This window comes from Equus quagga, chromosome 1, assembly GCF_021613505.1.
Source record: "Equus quagga isolate Etosha38 chromosome 1, UCLA_HA_Equagga_1.0, whole genome shotgun sequence".
NCBI lineage: Eukaryota > Metazoa > Chordata > Mammalia > Perissodactyla > Equidae > Equus > Equus quagga.
In genome coordinates this window covers 92,481,134-92,505,235 of record NC_060267.1, presented here as the reverse complement: position 1 = coordinate 92,505,235, position 24,102 = coordinate 92,481,134, and the positions used below count along the sequence as shown (strand labels likewise).

At 43.9% G+C, this 24,102-nt stretch overlaps 1 protein-coding gene across 7 annotated transcripts in view; it reads left to right on the top strand.

The window, feature by feature from the left end:
• The window catches only part of TTF1 (transcription termination factor 1), a 34,678-nt gene extending 12,137 nt beyond the window's left edge, over positions 1 to 22,541 (top strand). For 4 of the 7 annotated variants that reach the window (XM_046671565.1, XM_046671574.1, XM_046671549.1 and 1 more), the window contains 6 exons: positions 291 to 421; positions 2,306 to 2,540; positions 11,458 to 11,547; positions 12,773 to 12,838; positions 16,326 to 16,411; positions 19,256 to 22,541. In XM_046671565.1, the coding sequence (XP_046527521.1) occupies positions 291 to 421; positions 2,306 to 2,540; positions 11,458 to 11,547; positions 12,773 to 12,838; positions 16,326 to 16,411; positions 19,256 to 19,437 (790 nt within the window). In that variant the 3' untranslated portion in view covers positions 19,438 to 22,541. Of the gene's footprint in view, positions 1 to 290; positions 422 to 2,305; positions 2,541 to 11,457; positions 11,548 to 12,772; positions 12,839 to 16,325; positions 16,412 to 19,255 lie in introns of those variants that run through there. The other 3 variants (XM_046671557.1, XR_006890112.1, XR_006890111.1) reach the window with 3 other exon arrangements.
• The last annotated feature ends 1,561 nt before the right edge of the window (positions 22,542 to 24,102 follow it).

Sequence of the window (24,102 nt, the reverse complement as noted above, 5' to 3'; positions counted from 1 at the left end):
CTAAGGGCTTGGATGGGAAATAATGTGATCTGATCATTTGCCCTGGCCTCTGTGTGACTGAGCCAGGCCTCTGGCGGGGACTGTGGTGATTGATCTGTAGGATGACCACAGTTGAGGCGCCGAGACAAAGTGACAGGAGCTGAGGTCATCAGTAGGACTGGAGCTGAACTGGGTTTCCTGAGGGCCCAGCCCGATCAGCTTTTCCCAGGACTCCAGTAGATGGCAATGAGAATACAGCTTTTAATCTTGTAGTTAATTCAGAATTGTAACACGTTTTCCCTTTCTCTTAGGTATAGCAAAGGAGATGCCGAGAAACTAAAGATATACCATTCCCTCCACGGGAACGATTGGAAAAAGATCGGTGAGATGGTGGCTCGGAGCAGCCTCTCCGTTGCGCTCAAGTTCTCCCAGATCAGCAGCGGTAAGCTGTCTCCTGCGCCCGCCTGGGCGAATGGAGAAGCCCGACAGGCCTGCGCCAGCCCGCGACCACCTCGTGCCCAGGCATCTTTGCAGGCCTGTCTTCTGTGACGGCCAACGTTTCTCAAGCCATTCAAGCCATGAATCAGTATTTCATTTCATTTCATTTCTTCATGTGTATTTATGAAGCTGTACAACCTTGATTCCCAAGACTGATTCCTACCACACCTCAGCTCGGTAGCTTTCAGCACGCCTGTAGCTGCCAAGTAGACTGATACCCAAGGAAGCTGGTGGGTAGGAGAGCCTGGGCAGAGGGGGGCCCTTCCCCAAGGTGGCTAGAGAGACCATGGGAGGGATGGATGCCGTTCAGTTCCCTGTTAGATAGGAACTTTTCCCAGAACCAGAGCTGGTGATCTCCTGTCTCTTTTTCTCCTTTTTCATAAAAAGTTTCCTTGGTTATATTCTTTGCATTAAAAAATCCCCAGTTGCTTTAAGATAGTCCTTAGTTGGTGTTACTGTTGGCCTGGGGGCTCACATGCTCCAGATGCGTGGGCAGAGCAATGCAGCAGGCTGGGCAGCCGGGCGTCTGCATGGCCGGTGCATGGCAGGCCCTGGGGTGAGTTGGAGACCGTGCCTTTTGGGCCATCAACTCCAGCCACAGGTGTTGTATGAAGCCCTGATGTGGCCATTTCTTCCACTTTCCAAAAAGTAATGCAAAAATCTGGATTTGTGTGTATGTGTGAGAAATCTAGATATCTTTCTTTTTCTTGAAACTCTCTTGATTTTTAAATATTCATCCAATTTGTCACTGGGGAAAAGTAACAACACTCTGGGCCAAAACAAAGACATGTGTAGCCTGCCAGTTTGACGCCTTTTCCTCAGCCTGACTGTGAATGTCCAGACAAGGAGGGGTGAACCGTAGATGCTTCTGACACCTTCCTCAATGACTGGCTTCAGCGAGTCTCAGGTGCAGCTGTTCATTTCACACTGGGAACTCTCGGGGAGGGTTGTGTACGTCACAAAGAAGGCGTTTGATTGTTTCCCATTAAATGTTTGGGAATCTCATAGTTTCATGCAGGAGATATTACTCTCAGAAACAGGAAGAACAGCTTTTTTGAAGTTAAAAAACATACATTGCTTTAAGAAAGGGGTTTTCTGGCATTGGTTTGTAAAAAGAATCTATGGGGACCAGCCCAGTGGCACAGTGGTTAAGTTCGCCTGTTCTGCTTCAGCGGCCTAGGGTTCGCAGGTTCAGATCCCAGGTGCGGACATGGCACCGTTCAGCAAGCCATGCTGTGGTAGGCATCCCACATATAAAGTAGAGGAAGATGGGCACAGACATTAGCTCAGGGCCAGTCTTCCTCAGCAAAAAGAGGAGGATTGGCAGCAGATGTTAGCTCAGGGCTAATCTTCCTCAAAAAAATAAAGAATCTATGGCCACTTTAGTAGTTTCATTTTAATTTGCATGTAACTGTTTGATAGTTTTATGTTTGTGTAATTGAGATGCCCATTGTCTTCTAAAAAGTGCCCGATTTATTGTTTTGTTAGGACTTGATTTTTTTAGAGCAGTTTTGGGTTTACAGTGAAATTGAGAGGAAGGTACAGAGATTTCCCATATATCCCCTGCCCACGTACATGCAGAGCCTCCCCCAGTATCAACATCCCCCACCAGAGTGGGACATACATTTGTTAACAATCCGCGAACCTCCATTGACCTGTTCTGATGCCCCAGAGTCCACAGGTTACGTTAGGGTTCACTCTTGGTGTTGTACCTTCTGTGGGTTTGGACAAATGTGTAATGACCTGTCTCCATCATTATCATTTCTTTTTTAACCTTGTGTTTGAAAGCAAATAGATTAGCATCTATAAGACGCTTTTGTGTCTGTAGAAAGAAATCGTGGTGCTTGGAGTAAGACGGAAACCCAGAAACTCATCAAGGCTGTTGAAGAAGTGATTCTAAAGAAGATGTCTCCCCGGGAGTTAAAAGAGGTGGATTCTAGACTCCAAGAAAATCCTGAAAGCTGCCAGTCAATTGTTCGGGAAAAACTCTACAAGGGCATATCCTGGATAGAAGTGGAAGCTAAAGTAGAAACCAGAAACTGGATGCAGTGTAAAAGTAAGTGGTAAGTTTTATGGCATCTTAGATAAATTTCAGCATGCTATTCTCTCTCTCACAGCAGTGTCTATACAGTGGGCAGATTGGTGGTTACTAAGAACATCTGTGTAACTGCCGTGTGGGAAGCCTCACATGTCAGCTGTGATCACCTCCAGTCCGCTGCTGCAGCCACTTCAGTGTCAAAATCTGATTTAAGTTAGCACTGAACTAACCCTGAGTCATCGTATGGCTTCCTCATAAAGAAGCTGAACCTTTTTAATACTGAATATTGCCTTCTGCTTTCTTCCTTCTGTCCCTTTCTAAGTCTTCAGTAAAACAAGCTAGTTATCTGTTTGCAGCATTAAAAAAAAAAATACAAAGCTAACATCCAGGAGAGAAATCACAAGCGCAGTGAGTGGTAATAGCTCTGTCTTTTGAACTCTGCCCTCTAATTCAGCAGTTCCTCTGTCTTCACCTAAAGCAAGGCCGCCATACTCTTCATCCTAGAAGTTCTTTAGGTGCATCCGTCACACAGGTGTTTCAGTCCTGCTCCTGCTGCGCGTTCTCTGCCTGGCGTCGCTCTTCCCAGCCCCCGAGGGTCTCGGAGCTTCCACCCTGAGAGGGGTGTGCAGCTGCACCGTGACTTCTCGAAGCAGTAGTTCCACGGCTCACAACCCACAGCTCGTGCACGAGGGGAGCACGGTCAGCTGGAGGATCAGATGAGAATAAGTCCAGAGTAGGTGTATTTTATGTTCAAAGCAAACTCCTGGGTTGTACTGTGTGTTGTATACTGTATACTGTTACGGTACTGTAAGGTACATAAACATGTACCTTACAGTTCTGTTGTAGAGTTTATTTTCGTAGAAGACTACACTCAAGGAAATGAACTCCAAAGAACAGATAATGTTTTGGGGGAAAAGTGTATAATAAGGAGGAACCAGAGCCCTTTCTAGCTCTATATTTTAGACTGAAAAAAGGAGGAGAGTGGGTTGTAAGCCTCAGTTGGAGGAGGACATGTCAGTGTGGAAAAGGGGCAATGAAGAAGGTGGTTCTCCTTTGGAGTCAACACAGTGAACATGTGAGACTTCTTTTTTAAAAGACTTCTTTTTTAATTTGAAGAAAAAAGGAGGAAGCTTGAACCCTGAACCTGTATTTACTTCATATAACATTGAAACCACCTCAGGTGATACACTTCAAACCTGTGAGCTTGAGCGGCTATGAATAAGAACATTGGTGTCAATTACTGTGTGTATCACGTGTCTCCCTAATCAAGAATGTGGATCACCAGCGGCTCGTGACCTGTGACTGCTTTCGTTGGAACTTCACTCAGCGCTCTAGTTCAGCCGTTAACTCTGGGCATTAGAGGAGTCGTCAAATCATTTATCACCTTACTAAATTGGTCTTATTTGACATTCCAGCAGCTGGTATGATAAGAGTAATGTCCATCTGCTTTAGAAACAATGAAAAGTAAACTGAGTTTGCATGGTGTCCTTTAGCATCTGCTAATATGCTTATTCTTTTTTCCCCCCTTTTTTAAATGTTTTTCTGGAAATCTTATAGCACACACAAACTTAGAACTTCTTCTATCCGTCATCCAGTTTCAATAACCATCAACTTTCTATCATTTTATTTATCTTTCCCACTTTTTTTAAAACTTTTTATTGAGATTATGATAGTTTACAACCTTGTGAAATTTCAGTTGTACATTATTGTCAGTCACGTTGTAGGTGCACCGCTTCACCCTTTGTGCCCTCCCCCTGCCCACACTTTCCCCTGGTAACCATCAATCAGTTCTCTGTCCACATGTTTAAATTCCTCATATGAGTGGAGTCGTACAGAGTTTGTCTTTCTCTATCTGGCTTATTTCACTTAACATAATACCCTCAAGGTCCATCCATGTTGTTGTGAATGGGACGATTTTATCCTTTTTTATGACTGAGAAGTATTCCATTGTATATATACACCATATCTTCTTTACCCAGTCATCAGTTGATGGGCACTTAGGTTGCTTCCACATCTTGGCTATTGTGAATAATGCTGCAATGAACATAGGGGTGCATGGGACTTTTGGAGTTGCTGATTTCAAGTTCTGTGGATAGATACCCAGTAGTGGGATGGCTGGGTCATAAGGTATTTCTATTCTTAACTTTTTGAGGAATCTCCATACTGTTTTCCATAGTTGCTGCACCAGTTTGCATTCTCACCAGCACTGTATGAGGGTTCCTTTTTCTCCACAACCTCTCCAACATTTGTCACTTTTTGTTTTGGATATTCTTGCCATTCTAACAGGGGTAAGGTGATATCTTAGTGTAGTTTTGATTTGCATTTCCCTGATGATTAGCGATGATGAGCATCTTTTCATGTGTCTGTTGGCCATCCGTATATCTTCTTTGGAGAAATGTCTGTTCATGTCCCCTGCCCATTTTTTGATCTGGTTGTTTGATTTTTTGTTGTTGAGCTGTGTGTGTTCTTTATATATTATGGAGATTAACCCTTTGTCAGATAAATAACTTGTAAATATTTTTTCCTAACTAGTGGGTTGTTTTTTTGTTTCAATCCTGTTTTCCCTTGCCTTGAAGAAGCTCTTTAGTCTGATAAAGTCCCATTTGTTTATTCTTTCTGTTGTTTCCCTCGTCTGAGGAGTTATGGTGTCCAAAAAGATCCTTTTGATACTGATGTCAGAGAGTGTACTGCCTATATTCTCTTCTAGAAGACTTATTGTTTCAGGTCTAATCTTTTAAGTCTTTAATCCATCTTGAGTTCATTTTTGTGAATGGTGAAAAAGAACGGTCAATTTTCATTCTTTTACATGTGACTTTCCAGTTTTCCCAGCACAATTTGTTGAAGACACTTTCTTTTTTCCATTGTATGCCCTCAGCTCCTTTGCCGAAGATTAGTTGTCCATAGATGTGTGGTTTTATTTCTGGGCTTTCAACTCTGTTCCATTGATCTGTGCACCTGTTTTTGTACCAGTACCATGCTGTTTTGATGACTGTAGCTTTGTAGTATGCTTTGAAGTCAGGGATTGTGATACCTCCAGCTTTGTTCTTCTTTCTCAGGATTGCTTTAGCAATTCGGGGTCTTTTGTTGCCCCATATGAATTTTAGGATTCTTTGTTCAATTTCTGTAAAGAATGTCATTGGGATTCTGATTGGGATAGCATTGAATCTGTAGATTGCTTTAGGTAGTATGGACATTTTAACTATGTTTATTCTTCCAATCCATGTACATGGAATGTCTTTCCATCTCTTTATGTCATCATCAATTTCTTTCAGGAAAGTCTTGTAGTTTTCGTTGTATAGGTCTTTCACTTCCTTGGTTAAATTTACCCCAAGGTATTTTATTCTTTTTGTTGCGATTGTGAATGGGATTGAGTTCTTGAGTTCTTTTTCTGTTAGTTCATTGTTAGAGTATAAAATGCTACTGATTTATGTATGTTGATTTTATACCCTGCAACTTTGCTGTAGCTGTTGATTATTTCTAATAGTTTTCCTATGGATTCTTTGGGGTTTTCTATATATAAGACCACGTCGTCTGCAAACAGCGAGAGTTTCACTTCTTCATTGCCTATTTGGATTCCTTTTATTTCTTTTTCCTGCCGAATTGCTCTGGCCAAAACTTCTAGTACTATGTTGAATACGAGTGGTGAGAGTGGGCACCCTTGTCTTGTTCCTGTTCTCAGAGGGATGGCTTTCAGTTTTTGCCCATTGAGCATGATGTTGGCTGTGGGTTTGTCATATATGGCTTTTATTATGTTGAGGTACTTTCCTTCTATACCCATTTTATTGAGAGTTTTTATCATAAATGGATGTTGGATCTTGTTGAATGCTTTCTCTCCATCTAGTGAGATGATCATGTGCTTTTTGTTTCTCATTTTGTTAATGTAGTGTATCATGTTGATTGACTTGCAGATGTTGAAGCATCCCTGTGTCCCTGGTATAAATCCCACTTCATCATGGTGTATAGCCGTTTTAATGTATTGTTGTATTTGGTTTGCCAAAATTTTGTTGAGGATTTTTGCATCTATGTTCATCAGTGATACTGACCTGTAGTTTTCCTTCTTTGTGTTGTCCTTGTCAGGTTTTGGGATCGCGTGATGTTGGCTTCATAGAATGTGCTAGGGTGTGTTCCATCTTCCTCAATTTTCTGGAATACTTTGAGAAGGATAGCTATTAAATCTTCTTTGAATGTTTGGTAGAATTCTCCAGAGAAACCATCTGGTCCTGGACTTTTATTTTGGGAGAGGTTTTTGATTACTGTTTCAATTTCTTTACTTGTGATTGGTCTATTCAGATTCTCCATTTCTTCCTGCTTCAGTTTTGGGAGGTTGTAAGAGTCTAAGAATTTATCCGTTTCTTCTAGGTTGTCCAATTTGTTGGCATATCGTTTTTTATAGTATTCTCTTATGATCCTTTGTATTTCTGTGGTATCCATTGTGATTTCTCCTCTCTCGTTTCTAATTTTACTTATTTGAGTCTTCTCTCTTTTTTTCTTAGTGAGTCTGGCTAAGGGTTTGTCAATTTTGTTTATTTTTTTATTTATTTTTTTTAAAGATTTTATTTTTTCCTTTTTCTCCCCAAAGCCCCTCCGGTACATAGTTGTATATTCTTCGTTGTGGGTCCTTCTAGTTGTGGTATGTGGGATGCTGCCTCAGCGTGGTTTGATGAGCTGTGCCATGTCCACGCCCAGGATTCGAACCAACGAAACACTGGGCTGCCTGCAGCAGAGCGCGCGAACTTAACCACTCAACCACGGGGCCAGCCCCAATTTTGTTTATTTTTTCACTGAACCAACTCTTTGTTTCATTGATCCTTTCTACTGTCTTTTTTGTTTCAATATCGTTTATTTCTGCTCTAATTTTTATCGTTTCCTTCCTTCTACTGACTTTGGGCTTTGTTCTTCTTTTTCTAATTCTGTTAGGTGTCATTTGAGATTGCTTGTCTGAGATTTTTCTTGTTTATTGAGGTGGGCCTGTGTTGCCATGAATTTCCCTCTTAGGACCGCTTTTGCTGTGTCCCAAATGAGTTGGTATGGCGTGTTTTCATTTTCATTTGTCTCCAGATAATATTAGATTTCTTTCTTAATTTCTTCAGTAAGCCATTGTTTGTTCAGTAGCATGTTGTTTAGTCTCCACATTTTTGCCCCTTTCCCAGCTGTATTCTTGTAGGTGATTTCTAGTTTCATAGCATTATGATCAGAAAAGATGCTTGATATTATTTCAACCCTCATGAATTTATTGATGCTTGCTTTGTTTCCCAAGATATGGTCTATGCTTGAGAATGTTCCATGCGCACTTGAGAAGAATGTGTAACCTGCTGTTTTTGGATGGAGTGTTCTATATATATCTATTAAGTCCATCTGGTCTAATTTTTCATTTAATTCTATAATTTCCTTGTTGACTTTCTGTCTGGATGTTCTATCCATTGGTGTTAATGGGGTGTTGAGGTCCCCTACTATTATTGTATTGTTGTTGATATCTCCTTTTAGTTTTGTTAATAGTTGCTTTACAAATTTTGGTGCTCCTGTGTTGGGTGCATATATATTTATAAGTGTTATGTCATCTTGGTGGAGTGTCCCTTTTATCATTGTAAACTGCTCCTCTCTGTCTTTCTTTATCTGTTTTGCTTTGAGGTCTACTTTGTCTGATATAAGTATGGTGACACCTGCTTTCTTATGTTCATTATTAGCTTGGAGCATTGTCTTCCGTCCCTTCACTCTGAGTCTGTGTTTGTCCTTGGGGCTGAGGTGTGTTTCCTGGAGGCAGCATATTGTTGGGTCTTGTTATTTAATCCATCCTGCCACTCTGTGTCTTTTGATCGCAGAATTCAGTCCATTTACATTTAGAGTGATTATTGAAATGTGGGGGCCTACCGCTGCCATTTTATCACTTGTTTTCTGGTTCTCTCGCATTTCCTTTGTTTCTCGTCCCATGATTTTTGGACTAGTAATTCAGGTAGGTAGATTTCTGTATTGGCTTTCTTCTTATTTGTAATTTATGTCTTTATTCTTGTTATTTGTTTAGTGGTTACCAAGTGGTTTGTATAAAACATCTCATAGATGAGATAGTCCATTTTCTGAGAGCCTCTTAAGACATTCCATCCCTTTCCTCTTCCCCTTCTAGGTTGTTATTGTCAGATTTTTTTTTTCTCTTCCTTCTTGTGTTGTGAGTTTGTGGTTAAAATGACAAGATTATATTTATTCTTGGTGTTTCCCTTCTTTTTATCTTTAATGTTATACTTAACTTTTGCTAACCTGTTCTGATGGAGAGCTGCGGCTTTCTGATCTTGTCTTTCTACTTATCTCCTTTGCTCTGGGTTTTGTAACCCCTTTCCTTTTTTTGATTTTTCAGGTATGAGGGTCTTCCTGAGCATTTCTTGTAGGGGAGGTCTTGTGGCAGTGAACTCCCTTAACTTTTGTTTATCTGGGAAAGTTTTTATTTCTCCATCGTATTTGAAGGATATTTTCACTGGATAGAGTATTCTTGTTTGCAAGTTTTTGTCCTTCAGGGTTTTGAATATATCATTCCACTCTCTTCTAGCCTGTAAGGTATCTGCTGAGAAATCTGCTGACAGCCTTATGGGGGTTCCTTTGTAGGTTATTTTCTTCTGTCTTGCTGCCCTTAGTATGTTCTCTTTGTCATTGACTTTCGCAAGCTTCACTACTATATGCCTTGGGGTTGGTCTTTTTACATTCATAAAGTTTGGAGATCAATTGGGTTCTGTCACATGGAGTTCCACCTCTCTCCCCAGGTTTGGAAAGTTCTCAGCCATTGTTTCCTTGAGCAGGCTTTCTGCCCCCTTCTCCTTCTCTTCTCCCTTTGGGATACCTATAATCCTTATGTTGCATTTCCTAATTGAGTCACGTAATTCTCGGAGAGTTTCTTCATTTCTTTTAGTCTTAGTTCTCTCTCCTCCTCTGTCTGCAGCATTTCTATATTCCTATCCTCCAAATTGCTAATTCTGTCCTCCATATTATCGACCCTACTGTTCAGAGAGCCCAGATTTTTCTTACTCTCCTCCATTGTGTTCTTCATCTCCAATATTTCTGATTGGTTTTTCTTTATAGTGTCTCAAGCTCTTTTGTGACGTAGCTCCTGAACTTGTTGAGTTGTCTATCTGTGTTCTCTTTTACTCATTGAGTTTTTTAGTGATGGCTGTTTTGAATTCATTGTCATTTAGGTTATATATTTCATTGTCTTTGGGATTGTCTTCTGGGTACTTGTCATTTTCCTTCTGTTCTGGAGATTTCATATATTTTTTCATACTGTTCGATGGCGTGGATTTGTGCCTCTGCATAGAGATAGAGTTTAGTTACTGCTTCCACTTGCTTCTGCTGGAGTTGGGGGGTGCAGCTGTTTAATCTGCACCGACCAGGATCCCTGTCAGCTGTTGCTGACCAGACCTGGGCTCCTCCTCATAGTCACAGTGGTCCTGTGGGCTCTCTCATCAGCTGTGGGGACAATTGCAAGGGGGCCTCAGGTTGCTGGTGCCTACTGTCGCAGACCACTGAGCCGTGCTCCCTCCTTAGGGTCTGCAGCGGTGTTATGGGCTTTGACAGCAGCCAGGAGCAGGTTCACCTAGACTTGCAGTCTGTCACCATCAGGGCCTGCAAGACCTCACTTGTCCACTATGGGCCACAGCAGAGCTATGGGTATCTACTGCAGTCTGTGGTCAGCTCACCCAGCTGTGCTACTTCTGCCTCAGGGCCTTCCACCCTTGTGATTGCCGGGCAGTGCCTCTCCACTAATGCTGCGCAGAGGCTTTCGGTGTGACTGCTGTGGGACCGTGGATTTTCCCCCTGGACTGTGGAGCAGGCTCGCTGGGACTCCAACCTGCCACCACCCACTCACACGGGCTCACTGGGTGTCCCTTGCCCCTCTGGGCCACAGCAGGAGACCATGAATCAGAGGCAGCTGGCAGGCTGCTGCACTACCTGGGATCCTCCTGCCCCAGGGCCTCCCATCTTTTGAATGCTGGGCGGGGCCTCTCCACTAATGCTGAGTAGAGGCTTTCCCCACGGCTGCTGTGGGACCGTGGATTTTCCCCCTGGACCACGGAACAGGGCTACTGGGGCTCCAACTCGCTCCTGCCCACTCACACGGGCTTACTGGGTGTCCCTTGCCCCCTCTGGGACACTGCCGGAGTACATGAGTCAGAGGTGGCTGGTGGGCTGCTGCCCTGCCTGGGATCCTCCTGTCCTGGAGCCTCCCTGTGTTCTGAATGCTGGACGGGGCCTCTCTGCTAATGCCAAGTAGAGGCTTTCCCCATGGCTGCTGTGGGACTGTGGATTTTCCCCTGGACCATGGAGCAGGCTTGCTGGGACTCCAGCCTGCCACTGTCCACTCTCAGGGGCTCACTGGGTGTCCCTTGCCCGCTTTCCCCGTGGCTGCTGTGGGACCGTAGATTTTCCTGCTGGGCTTTAGGGGCAATCACGGGGGGCTTAGGTAGGGCTGTAGTCACCTGTTTCCACCGTCATTCCACTGGTGTGCACACACGCCCACCCTTGGTGCATGGTGATGCTATGAGCATGTCCGCTGGAAGAAAGTCGCTTGCAGGTACTAGGCTGTCTGGGGGTCGGAGAGTTTCCACCTATCTCCACCTCCTCCAAGGGGGAAGTCCATCCACCTTCCGATGTATAGCAGCATGGGTCTCTCAGGCATCCTGAGATTATGTGTGGATATCCTTTGTTGACCAATGAATGTCCAATTAGTTGTAGATTTGAAGGGGGAGAGACAAAACTGCTCACTCTGCCATGTTGCTGATGTCACTTCCCACTTTCTTTTTTTAATAGGTTAATTCTTGATGGTGGTAAATGTTAGCAGTAATGCATTGCAAAAGTTACAAAGTGGTTCTGAACAAGGGCAATTTAGATGAGAAAAATAGAGGAAATTTTAATGGAAACTTTACCCCTGAAAGTAAACTATATTTTTCTTTCTTTTAATATAGGACGGAAATTCTGACCAAGAGGATGACAAATGGTCGGGACGTATACCGTGGAGTTAATGCCCTGCAAGCCAAAATCAACCTTATTGAAAGGTACAGAAATAGAAAGTGACACTATTATAACTGTTTTTCTCTGTAGCCAAAGAGTCGTTGATAAACAGCAGAATCTACAGTAAGATTGCTAAGGTTCAAATCCTTGTTCCAACACTTTCTACACATATGACCTCAGATGTGTTCCCTGCCTCTGTAGGTCTTGGTTTGTTCATCCAAAATGAGGATGATAATACTAGTACTTGCCTCTTGGTGCTACTGGGAGAAGAAATGAAATGACGCATGTAAAGTGTACTATGCGCTCAATGAATGCAGTTATTTTAGCCTTTGAAGGTTTTCATGTGGGTATTAGTTATTTCCGTCCACTGGAACATGGAGGTAAATAATTCAGGCAGAGCCCGACTGCCCTCCAGCACGTTGATGTCACTATTGCTTGGTCTTCAGTTTTGTCTTTGGGTTCCTGGTCCACACAGTCCTCCTCCCCTGAAGGAGGGGAGACGTGGGACTGTTTAACAAAACCTGTGAGTCTAATGGACCTGGGCTCATATGGGATGAGGAACAGCCGAGAGCAGAAGAAACGTTTGGATTCTGGCCACCCTGTCCAGCTTTGTTCTTCCTGCTGTTTGTTATGACCCCTGCTTTAGCTTCATTGGTGGGCTTCCTCCTTCTGTGTGCTGGTCTAGCTGGGTGTCACCCCACCATTTTTCCCTCCTGGGGAGACAGCATAGACTAGAGGCGTGAGGAGGGCATCTCAAGTCAGACAGGTCTGGGTTCCAGTGATGGCACCCCCTGTTAGTCATGAAACCTTGAGCCATAACTCAGGCTCTTAGCCCCATTTCCTCATCTGTGGAATGGAAAGAGTTCCCCAAGCTCATCAGGGGGTGTTGAGGGTAAATGAATTAGCAGATGTAAAGGTCTTAACAGTGTCTGTCACATAGTAAGTGCTGAGCACACATGTGTGCTCTTTCTGTGTCTACATTGATTGGTGAAGTTGTGTTTTTTGTGTGTGAGAGAAAGCAGCATGGTTTGGTGGGAGATGCAAAGGGCTCAGGAGGAGACAGAGGGCTTTTTGGTCTGTAGCTCACTAGCTCAGTGACCTTGGGCTAAACTTGGGTTAGCATGCCAGCCTCCCTGGGCCTGTGTAATGAGGAAGCTGCAACGAGGCGAACACAGTCATGCCTTCCAGCTCTTAATATTCGGTAAGTTCATGAAGATGTCCATCATGCTGATTTTTGCTTGAAAACTTAGTTTTTATTTTTTCTCATAGATTGTATGAAATAAATGTGGAAGATGCTAATGAAATAGACTGGGAAGATCTTGCTAGTACCATAGGGTAAGACCGTTTAATATTAAGCTAAGTAGAAGATAAGAGATGACTTTTCATAAATGAGTGCTTATCAGATTTTAAAGAACAGAGCTGAAATTCATGCTGCACATGGAATTCATCTGTAAATTGTGTTTATGTATATACGTATTTGGAACCCCCACTCTATATACTGAGCCAAGTATATTAAGCAACCCTCCTTCCACTGCAACCCCACAAAAGGTACCTAAGAGTGAGTGAAATGTGTGCAAAGTCTCTTAAAAGCTTCAAAGAGCTAACAAGTTAGAAGACAAGTACAAAGAACCCCACATACCATCTGCCCATAATCAGCCTGTTACCATTTTGCCACATCTGCGTCATCGTTTGTTCCTCCCTCTCCTGCTCCCTCCTCCAAGGGAGTAACATTTTTTCCCTTAACCATTTGAGAGTTGGTGGTGGGCTCCATGTTCTAAACAAGGATGTTATTCTACATAACCCCAGTACAGTTATCATAGTCAGGAAATTTGACTTTGATACAATACTATTCTCTAAAACACAGTCCACATTCAAATTTCACCAGTTGTCCCAATAATGTCCTTTATAGCATTTTCCCCCTGACGTGAGATCCAACCTAGGAGCACACATTGCGTTTATTGTGTCTCCTTGGTGTCTTTCGATCTGTAAAGCTCTTCTGCCTTTGTCTTTGATGACGTTGAAATCGTGGGAGAGTTTAGGCTGGTTTTTTGTAGGCTGTCCCTTGGTGGGAGTTTGTCAAATGTTTCCTCATGACTAGTTTCGAGTTTCGCGTTTCAGGCAGGACTGTGACATAGGTGAGGCTGTGTCTTTATCACCGCGTCACCGCACATCATGAGACACGTGGTTCTGATTGTGGTCATTTGGTTCTGGTGGCGTCTGTCACATTTCCCACTGTTTAAAAGTAACAGTGTGTCTCTCGGTGATATGAAGTGGCTGTGGGGAGATATTTTGAGACCATATGAAGATCTTGTTCCTTTTCAAGCTTCCTCCAGCAGTTTCGGTGTGGGGTCCCTTTGCATTTCTCATCCGAGGGGTGAGATTGAACTGTCACCTGTCCGTCAGCTGTCTGTGTACCTCCACTGTGAGCCTTCAGTGCTGTGGTGCTTGGACTTTGAGTCAGTTCCTGCTGTTGAAGAGAGGCCACCGCTCCCAGTAGCGGAATTTACTGCTTGCTGAGCACAGGAGAGCCAGCTTGCAAAGCACGGTCCCTCTAAGTAAAGCACATTGTTGAGAATCCTGGGGCTCAGGGCTTGGCGGGCTCTCAGAAATGGGGCGTTGAGGGATTGTGTGGCTGCTAGCTCTGGAAGGGTGGCTGGCGGAGCAAGGCTGCTGCAGCCTGGCCGCCTTTCTGAAGTGTGGCTGCTGGCGTGGAGTTGTCATTGATCCAGTAGCAGGGTTTAAACTGGGTTGTGGTGGTTAGTTAGTTATCTCTTGGGATTATGAACCAAGAACAAGGTCTTTTTTTTTTAACTTGGAGAATTGGAATCTTTTAATGACAGGCCCTGCCAGGAGTCACAGACATATGCCCATGATTCCAAAGCCCTTGCTTTGCCAGCTCATCTGAGGGGTGGGGTGCACACTCTTCAATATCGTGGGTCCCTGAGAGTTGAGGGTGTCGGGTGCTTTGAAGGAAGGGGACCCTGCTGTGCATCCCACCAACTCTTGTCCTAAAATGTATTCATGTGGACAAATCCTTCCCTTTATAATGACAAACCACTTTTTAAAAATCTGACTCTTCTAATAAATTTTTGTGAATTTTGTGACATTGCTTCAGATCACGTGATTTCTTAAAAGGGGCTTTTAATGATTTTAAGTAAAATCGCGTGTTTAAAATGGATTGTTCTACTTAAAATTTATAAATCTCAAAGCTGTAAAATAGATTATGGCATCTAGTCAAATTTTGTTTGAAGTAGTATATTCTCAGAGTTTTAATAATGAATTAAAACAGTGAAAAATAATTGAAAGTGCGATCTCTTCAGATTCTGAGACCTCCCTTGTGAATCATTTAGGCGGGATTTAAAGAAAGTCTCTCCACCTGATGGGAGGTAACACCTGTTTAGTTTGAAATGTCCACATCAGTTATTGTTACTTCTCACAGCCTGGGCTTGGGTCTGCAGCCGTCGCACTGGGCGCGCCACGCTGGGACGAGGGAAGACGTAGAGGCCTTGACACTTGGGCTTTGCAGTCGGGCAGACCTGGCCTTGAGTCCTGGCACTCCACTCTTTATTTAGCCGTCCTTGGGAGCTCGTTCCCTAACTTGTCTCTGAGCCTCGGTTTCCTCATCTACAAAATGGGTTTAATAGGACCGTAATGAGGACTAAAGGAGGTAAGGCACAGAAGATTCCTAGCCTGGTGCCTGGCACACGGCGGGGTTCAGTTAGTGGTTGCTGAGATGAAGAGGTTAAAAGAACCCAGTCATCTTCTACCTCTGCATACTTAACAGAGAGAATTATTCATGCTAATCATTTTAGCCACCAGTTTAGTTAATTATTGAAACAAATTAGTCGTGCTTTTATTGTTTAAGAAGAAGTGTCCAGGAAGTGAAGTTAGTGATTTTCAATTTAAAAAGCAATTTAAGATTCGGTTGATTCTGTCTTACTTTTTTTTCTTTTTTAAGATTGGCACCTGAGCTAACATCTATTGCCAATCTTTATTTATTTATTTATTTGTATTTTCTTCTTCTTGTTCCCAAAGCCCCCCAGTACATAGTTGTGTATTCCTGTTGTAGGTTCTTCTGGTTGTGGTATGTGGGAGGCCTCAGCATGGCTTGATAAGCAGTGCCATGTCTGCGCCCAGGATCCAAACCAGCGAAACCCTGGGCTGCCAAAGCAGAGTGTGTGAACTTAACCGCTTGGCCACGGGGCCAGCCCCTGTCTTACTTATTATTAATGGAAAACATATTTGACTCACGAAAACATTGTAACCATCTGCTTTTTTAGCTTCGCAAAATAAGAAATCAGGGTACATCTGCCTTTGAATTGTACCACGTGTGTTTATCCTAACTGTAGTGGTTAAGAGTGGATAAGAGAATTTGGAGTCAGACCATCCAGTTGTCCCAGCTCTACCCCTTATTAGCTGTAAGATCTTGGGCAGCTTGGCTGTGCCTCAGTTTCCCCATCTCCAAATTAAGGGATAAGAGTAGTACGTCCCTTGTGGAGTGGTCATGAGGACTGTTTGTGGCTCCAGGAAGGCTCAGGGCAGGGCCCAGGATGTGGTCAGCATCAGCGCATGAGCCAGTGTTGTACCTCGTCTTCTAGACTCATAATTTACAGTATTCTAATTTAAACCAAATCCATCTTGTTGTACTATTCTCTTCTCCCTTTTGTGTGTGGTTTTAACCAAATGTACAATAGCTTTCCACATGCATCTTGTTTTTATCACACATGTCTATATACCTCACCTTCATCAATGGACTCAGTACACGGCACTGAAACGACCAGTTTTTAAACTGACACCATTTTTTATCTTTTCCTTTCTAAAGTGATGTTCCTCCATCGTATGTTCAGACTAAATTTTATAAGCTGAAAGCCACCTGTGTTCCCTTTTGGCAGAAGAAGACTTTTCCAGGTAAGTATTTTCAGTATTTGGATAGTTAAGAACACAGCGTATGGTGCCACACGCTGGTAGTGTGACCTTGGGAGTGACTTACCTTCTGGGAGCCTCAGTTTCTTCAGTGGGAAATGGTGAAAATTGGCAAGTTATAATCCCAGCCTGACAGGACTTTTAAAAGTACAAGATGAAATAATGGACGTGTAAAATGTGTCACCAGGGTTCTCACTGCTTAGCAAGCACGCAGTGAATGACTGCGAGTGCTTTTGGATTGCCATCCTGCACACACATGTGCACACAACATATGCTCACACCACATGCATGCACACACACTGTTCCTGGAAAAACATAAGATGCCCTGTTCCTTCTTTGCAGCCATTTATGGGTGGTTTCGACATGTAATTCCCAAACTTGGATCATCAGTCACGTGGGGAACTTGATAGAAACACACATACCTGGGCCTCCTTCCAGACACACTGGATCCTGGCCTCTGGGCTGGGCCGGAGGCTGGAGTCTCTCTGACGGTCTCACGGAGAGTCTCAGCGGCCTGCCCGGCAGCAGCGTTTGGGACCCACTGCTTCGGGTGGCGTGTGCCCTGCAGAATGTGGTGAAGTACTTCTTGCATTCAGCACACATCACTTCTTGGGTTTGAATCGTGGCATCACCCCTACTGACTCCACTACTTTGGGCAAGTTTCATGATGTCTTTATGCCTCAGTTTCCTCATTTGAAAATGGGTTAACAATAGTGTCCACCTCACAGGGTTTTTGCGAGGATTGAATGACTAAATCTAAGTAAAGCAGTTAGAAGAGAATCTGGCACGTGGTGCAAACAGCAGTACATTACCATCACCAGTGCCCTCTGTCCTTTGACCCGAGGAGGAGGCTTGTACAAATAATTTCAAAGTTAAATTTCTTGGATGCAAGATGGCAGCCACCACGGGCTTGGACAATTTATGAAAACTGAATACACAGCCTTAAAATAGAATGTGGACCTAAATACCCAGAAGCAACCCCCTTTGTAAGATTTGTAACAAAAATTAATATGAATGGAGTTAATAGTTCCAGTGGAGTGGTGGACCCAAGAGCCGTATCAGTGCTGGCGAAGTGGCAGAATTCATACAGCATCGAAGTTGTCCTGCAAGAGCTTCGGTGCCTAACGATGTCTGAAGAAAGCGTGAAACGCCCTCAGCTGCCTGAAGGACAGCGTTACAGCAATTGATCACAGAGAAACCGCAGGCCCTCCCTGCCCCCATTCCATTTAAGCAGTCTTCATTTTCCACAGTAGTAAATTTTCTAGATACGTCTTGTAGACCTCAAAGTGCTGGAAAGGACACTCCCATTCAAAGGCAATTTACCTTAAGATGCTATAAGTGACACTAATTTTCGTCCATTTGAAATACTTGAGTTGTGCTTACTGTGTGATAAATCATCCTGCAAGTGTAACCGCCGTCCACATAGTTGAACTTCTGGGATCAGGGAAGTGTGTTTAAATTTGATTCCCATCGTCGCCGGTGGGCACATCTAACTCAACTGTGAAAAGGCACATCACACAATCACCTTGCTGCTGCCTCCACGGCCTGGGCCTCTGCCTTCCCCTGCCCACCGCCCGCCTCCCCTGCCCCCGCTGCAACTGCCCTCCAGCTCGGGGTGGCTGGTTAGAGCAGATATGAAGGTGTCAGGTCACAGCCTGTGGGACTCCTGCTGGGTGTGGGTGCTCATCTGCACCCCTGGTTTCTTTCTTTAAGTCTTAAGTGACGCCCTCCTTCCGAGCCATAGTCCTTTCCCCACTCTCCACTACCACCCTTGGCCAAAGTGCAGATTGTAACCCCCTCTGCTCCCCTCTGAAACTGGCCTTTGGGAAGGAATGCAGGGCTTTCCCCATATCTTCTCCCCCTACCTTTATCGAGGGGCGCTGCTTTTTTCTTCCTCCTCCTCAAGTCCCTTTTCTCACCGTCCCCACCCAGCACTTTCCGTGACGCTTCCTTGCTTTGGCCAGAAGGCATCGGGTGAGGTTGGAAAGTCTCTGGCCTCCCTTGTTTAGTTTGGAACCACATTTATTTACTCTCCCCCAGCCTAGGAAATGAATATTGGGTCCTCAGCCCTGCCACCCTCTGCTGTCATCATCAGCGGATGCATTTTTTTTAGCTCAGGTTTTGATAAGGTGAAAACAGTCACCGGGGTTGCTCAGACCTGCCAGCCCTCAAAGTCCTTGGTGGTTAAACTTGGAGAAAGGCCACAGAAGACGCTTGTAGGCACACACCATCCCTCTGAATGAATTGTTTCCTTTGCCCGTAATTGCTTTTGCTTTTGAAAATTGCAGAAGCTTAAACAGGGCTCTTGTTTGGTCCTCCTTGCAGTCCACTTGGGTCTAGTGTGGAATCTGACAACTGGAACAAAAAGAACCTTATTCGGTGCATATTTTGGTTTTGGTGCTGCCGCTTCTCATGGTCCTCAGCGGGGATTAAGAAAGAGCTCGGTGTGCACGGCAGACCCCCGACATTGACGAGCTTGACTTCCTGGCAAAGTGCTGCGTTTTTCCACTTTTCTGTTCAGGACCACCAAATGCTGAAGTGTGGATGCATACTGAAGTAAAAGCAATTCATCGTGTTCTAAAGTTTTTTTTTAATTGAGTGTTTGTGTGAAACCACCTTTTGAAGCAGCAGCTATCAAGTCTGAAAGGCAATTGATGTTTCCGTTAATCTTTTTCTAGGGAATACCTTAGTTCTGACGATTTAACATCCTGTAAGTAAAGTTTAACAGTATTCCATAAGCAGCCTTTTTATAGTCAGACCACTGCCTGATTTTAACATAATAAAAAGTGTGCATTAATATTTAAAAAAAATTAAATTTCTTTTCTTTAGAGATTATAGACTACCTTTATGAGACCAGTCTACCGTTGCTTAAAGAAAAGTTAGAGAAGAAGCTGGAGAGAAAAGGGACTAAAGTGCAGGCTCCTGCAGCCCCCAGGCAAGTCTTCCTGTTCAGAGACATCTTCCATTGCGACGACGACAGTGACGGAGAAGACGTAGATGACAGAAGTTAAGCGGATGATCCTGATGTCCATTTTTCTAGGTTTGGTGGTTATATACATGGGTCAGCAAAGCTATTTTCAGTATTACTGTTGATTAAAGAAGGTCCAGTGGCCAAAGGAAGGGCGTGAAAATGACAGCTTATATTGTGGAGCATTAAAAATTGATTAACGTGTTCATACTTGAGTTTATTTGAGTGCGAAAAGAAAGAGCATATACGTTGATTTAATATTTCTGTACCGTTGTACTGAAAATAGTTACAACTAATGGTTTTTATAAAACAACAGTATCCCACGTCCCTCTGATTGCAGCAGAGGGTAGAGTCACGGCCTATGGACGTTTCATTGCGTGGGTTCAGCTGTAATGGCGCTCAGCACATGTGAGAAGGGTAACGATTTTAATGATGCATGCCATTTTGCTTTCTGTTTTTCCGGTTCATACATATGTTCTCAGTGTATGTAAGTATTCGCTAAGTTTTAGAGGGAAGTTGTGGATCTGCTGTTCCCTCAGACTGGTTTCAGTTCCCATGTACTTGTCATGAGCGTATCTCATCTTCCTGAGTGTGATTCTCATGTTTAAAGATACATATTTTTCATACAGGACGCCCTCTCAAAGCCACTCACTGAATTCACCTGGTGTTCAACTGGGGAAAAAACAAAGCAACCAGCAGTCTCTTCCATTGTTTCTAGAAAAACTGGCTCTGTTAGACTTATTGAAAGATGCTGTGTGGATCTCAGGAAAGACTCATGCCCAAGGGAATTTATAGGATAATTTTAACGTTGGGCTATTCCATCAGTAAGGAAAGCAAAACCATTCTAGATATTTCAAACAGAGAAGGATTTAATGTAGAGATTTAGGTTATAAAATTGTTAAACAGGACAAAGGATGAAAGAGAGGAAGGGTGAATTACCCAGCAGTGGGAAGTGAGGGGAAGCTGCTGCAGCCCCCGTGTGCCCCAGCTAATGTGCCCCCGTGCCGCTTCTGCAAACTCTGGGTTGCCTGCTGCTGCTGCTGCCTTTGCAGCTGTGTCCCTTCTCTGCCACACGGCCTCAACAGGTGCCTGTGTCTCCCTGGAACCCAACAGCCTCTGCCTCCCTCCTGCCTTCTAGGCTCTCACAAGTGCCTCCCCTGGGCAGCCCCTTGGCTGAATCCTGCTGGCAAGAGAAAGCAAGTTTCCAGGCTTCTAACCACATCCGTGCAGGAGAGCATAGGAGGGAAGGGGTGGGTGAATGATATCCCATACAGCGAGGTCACCATCTGTGCCAACATGCAACTCCACTGTCTCCTGAGTGTTCTCTCTGATGTCATTTATGTGACATCAGGACAGGTGGTGGTGGTTAATTTATCCAGAAAGCTAGACATTTTCCCAAACCTGCCATAATTGGGAAAGGAAGAATGCAGAGAAACAAGTGTAGGACTCCTTGGTCACCATTTATCCCCAGCACTTGTCACAGTGTTTTACAAATAATAGACACTCAATAAATATTCGGTAAACAGATGAATGTTTTCTTTTTAGCCAGCATTTCACCTTTCGTCACCTCCCTCTGTCCAATAGACATACTAATCTCCGTGCTGATAGGATATAAATTGTGCGTTCCTTTTAGAGGACGATCTGGGAAACTACATCAGAGCCCGAAGAATGTACATCTTCTGTGATCCAGGAATTTCACTTCTAGGACCTAAAGAAGTAATAGAACTAGTACACAACAGTGACACATTTATAATACGAAAAGTAGAGAAAATGCAAATGTACCTTAACAGGAAATTTGTTAAATTATGGTATATTCCTAGAATGGAATATTATGCAGTAATTAATAATGATAGATTTGGTTAACATAAAAAGAGGTAAACAATATTATCAACTGAAATATTTCAGAAAAGTATCTATATTTTCTTAGTTTTGTAAAAGTAAAACAGTAAAGGAAATTGTGTGTATATAGATGCATTAAAATGTATGGAAGAATTAAACCCAAAATGTTGGCAGTGGTTCTCTCTGGGCGCTGGGATTGTGAGTTTATGCATTAGAACTGCCGATTGCAAGTGCCAGAAAATCGGACTCAGCTCTGCGGAATCCAGGAACTCTCACGACTGGAAGTCAGAGGGAGTGCTCGTTTTAAGTAAGGATTGATCCAGCTACTTGGAGTCACCAAAGATGTGGTTTCTTGCTGATTCTCTGCTCTCCCTTCTCGAGAGTCCATTTCATCTTCAGTCCACACAGGGGGTGCCCCTTGGCCCCGAGGGATGCCTTCATGTAGCCACAGATTGCAGCAATCCTATTCCCCATTCAGAGGAAGAAAGAAGATCTGTCCCGAAAGCGCTTACTTCAGCCCTGGGTTTTGCTCCTAGTGTCCCAATTAGAGCTTGTGCCCAACTCTGAATCAGCACTATGACCAGGGAGATAGGATTGTCTTCAGCCAATCTGGGCTCATCTCTGGGGCTGAGATTTAGCTCAACATGCCTTGAGCGGCTGAGAGAGTAAATACACCAGTGGAAAATCAGGGTCCCATTAGCAGAAGAGGTGACTGGACTCTGAGGAAGCAACCCACGGATGTGCTTGACAGTGAGTAATTACCTGTGCTATGAATTTTACCCAATAAACTTGTGTACTTTGTACAAGTTTTATTTTTATAACTTTTCATCACCTCTATCTCCATGCCCTCCCCTCAAAGGAAAGAGTCTACCATTACAAGCCTTACCTTTGCCAAGCACCCTTTTTACATATAAGAATCCAGGAATTTGGAAGAAGCAGGGCAGGGTAGACTGTGTATGTCAAAAGCAGGTGCAGGAGAAGGGAAGGTTGTAAGGGGAAAACATGAGTTTGTTTTGGGCTCTGCAGACTGCGGTACCGATGGGGCACATTTGAGGAGAGCCCCAGCCTGTGGTGTGAAGAGAATGGACAGAAGAAAAAAAGCTACACTAGAAATATGGACTTGTTTGTTAGCTCCATGAAGGTGAGAGTTGAAGCCATGAAATGGACAGCCCCTACTGAGAGAAGACGGCAGAAGAGGAAACCTTATGTAATGTCCGTACTCGGGAAGAAGTGGAAGAGGATGAGTAGACTCAGAAAGTTAGCAAAGGTAAAGAGAAAAAGATACCTACCTCACAAGATCAAGGGACAAATAAAATTGTCTTTAAACACCCTTGACTGTGCGTTATTTGAGTTCTTGGCCCAGTTCTTGGTCATTTCGCATTTTTCAATAAGCATGCTTTTCAGCTATTTATCTTGATTTATAGACTTCGTTACCCAACAGAGAGGTCCAAAACTCCGCAGCATAGATGAGGTAAAAAATGAATGTCCTAATCAGACCAAGACATTGATTCTTTTCCCAACTCTACATTCGGTTCAACAAGTGTCACTGACCACACACAGTGAGCCTGCTGCTGTGAGGAGCTAACAATGCAAGAGGGAACAGTGCAGACTTGGTGCCTGTTTTCTTGGAGGCAACACAGTCCATCACTTTCTAAACACTGTTTCCAGGAATACACGCCAAAGTCACAATTCTTCACCCTCATTAAACACTCCCTCCATCCGTCAGCCCACTCCTGGCCTATGCTCTCCTAGTCCGTCATTACGGTCCTCTTCTAACACGCGGCTCTTCGTTCTCTCCCTCTGTGGTACTTCCCTGTTCAAGATCCCGGACCTGGGTGAGCCCTTCCATCTGCCTCCTACCTGCACCTGAAGAGCTGAATGTTCTACAAGAAAATCACACAACTGAGCTGGCTGGTTCCACTTTCATGATGTAGACCTCAAATGGACACAGTATTCCCAAAGGACTCTACTTTGATTCTCTAATAGGCTTACTGTTCTTTTCCCCACATCATTTATCTTATACATTCAACCTTCTCACACCCCTTTTCTGCCATTTTCATGATTCATTGAGAAAATTGAAGCCATGGGACATCAATTCCCTCTTCCCTCCACCAACCAGACAAACCTACCTCTATCTGTACTCATTTCTCCTACCACAAGCTGATTCCCTACACCTGAGCCTTGCAGCCTGTCCCCTTACATTATCTCAGAGATTTTGACCCTTTGCTGATCCTTCTAAATTGTTAGTCTCTCCTGTTCTAGATCAGGAGATTAAAGCTGTACTATTACCCATCCTTAAATATATACATTATATATATGCTTATATACACGTGGAATCAATTAGCACTTTCTGCTTCACTCCTCCCGCTGCACCCAAGTTCTAAATGTTTTGGGCTCTTCACCTTCTCCTGATGCCTTGAAATAACATCTGTATGCTGATGGCTCCCAAATTTGTAGATATAGGTCAGATACTGCCCTGAACTCCAGGCTAAAAAAGTTATCTGCCTTCCTGCGATCTCCATTTAGATGTCTTACATCTCTTTGACATATTCACAAACAACGTTTTAGTCGCCCCCACACACCTCAGAGTCTGTCATCCGCCCCCAGGCTTTCTCATCTGTATCAGTAGTATCATTGTTCACTTGGTTGTTCAAGTCAGAAACCTAGGAGTCCTCCGTCCTTGCTGCCGTCCTTTCCCCAGTACCTCCACATCAGACTGGTAGCAAACCCCATCAATTCTGCCTCCAAACACTCACCTGGAATCTATCCACCTCCACCATAATCTACCATGATCTCAGACGTCATCCTCTGTCTGAACCACACTGGTCTCCCTGCTTCCACTACTGTCCCGTCTCCAATCTGTACTCCC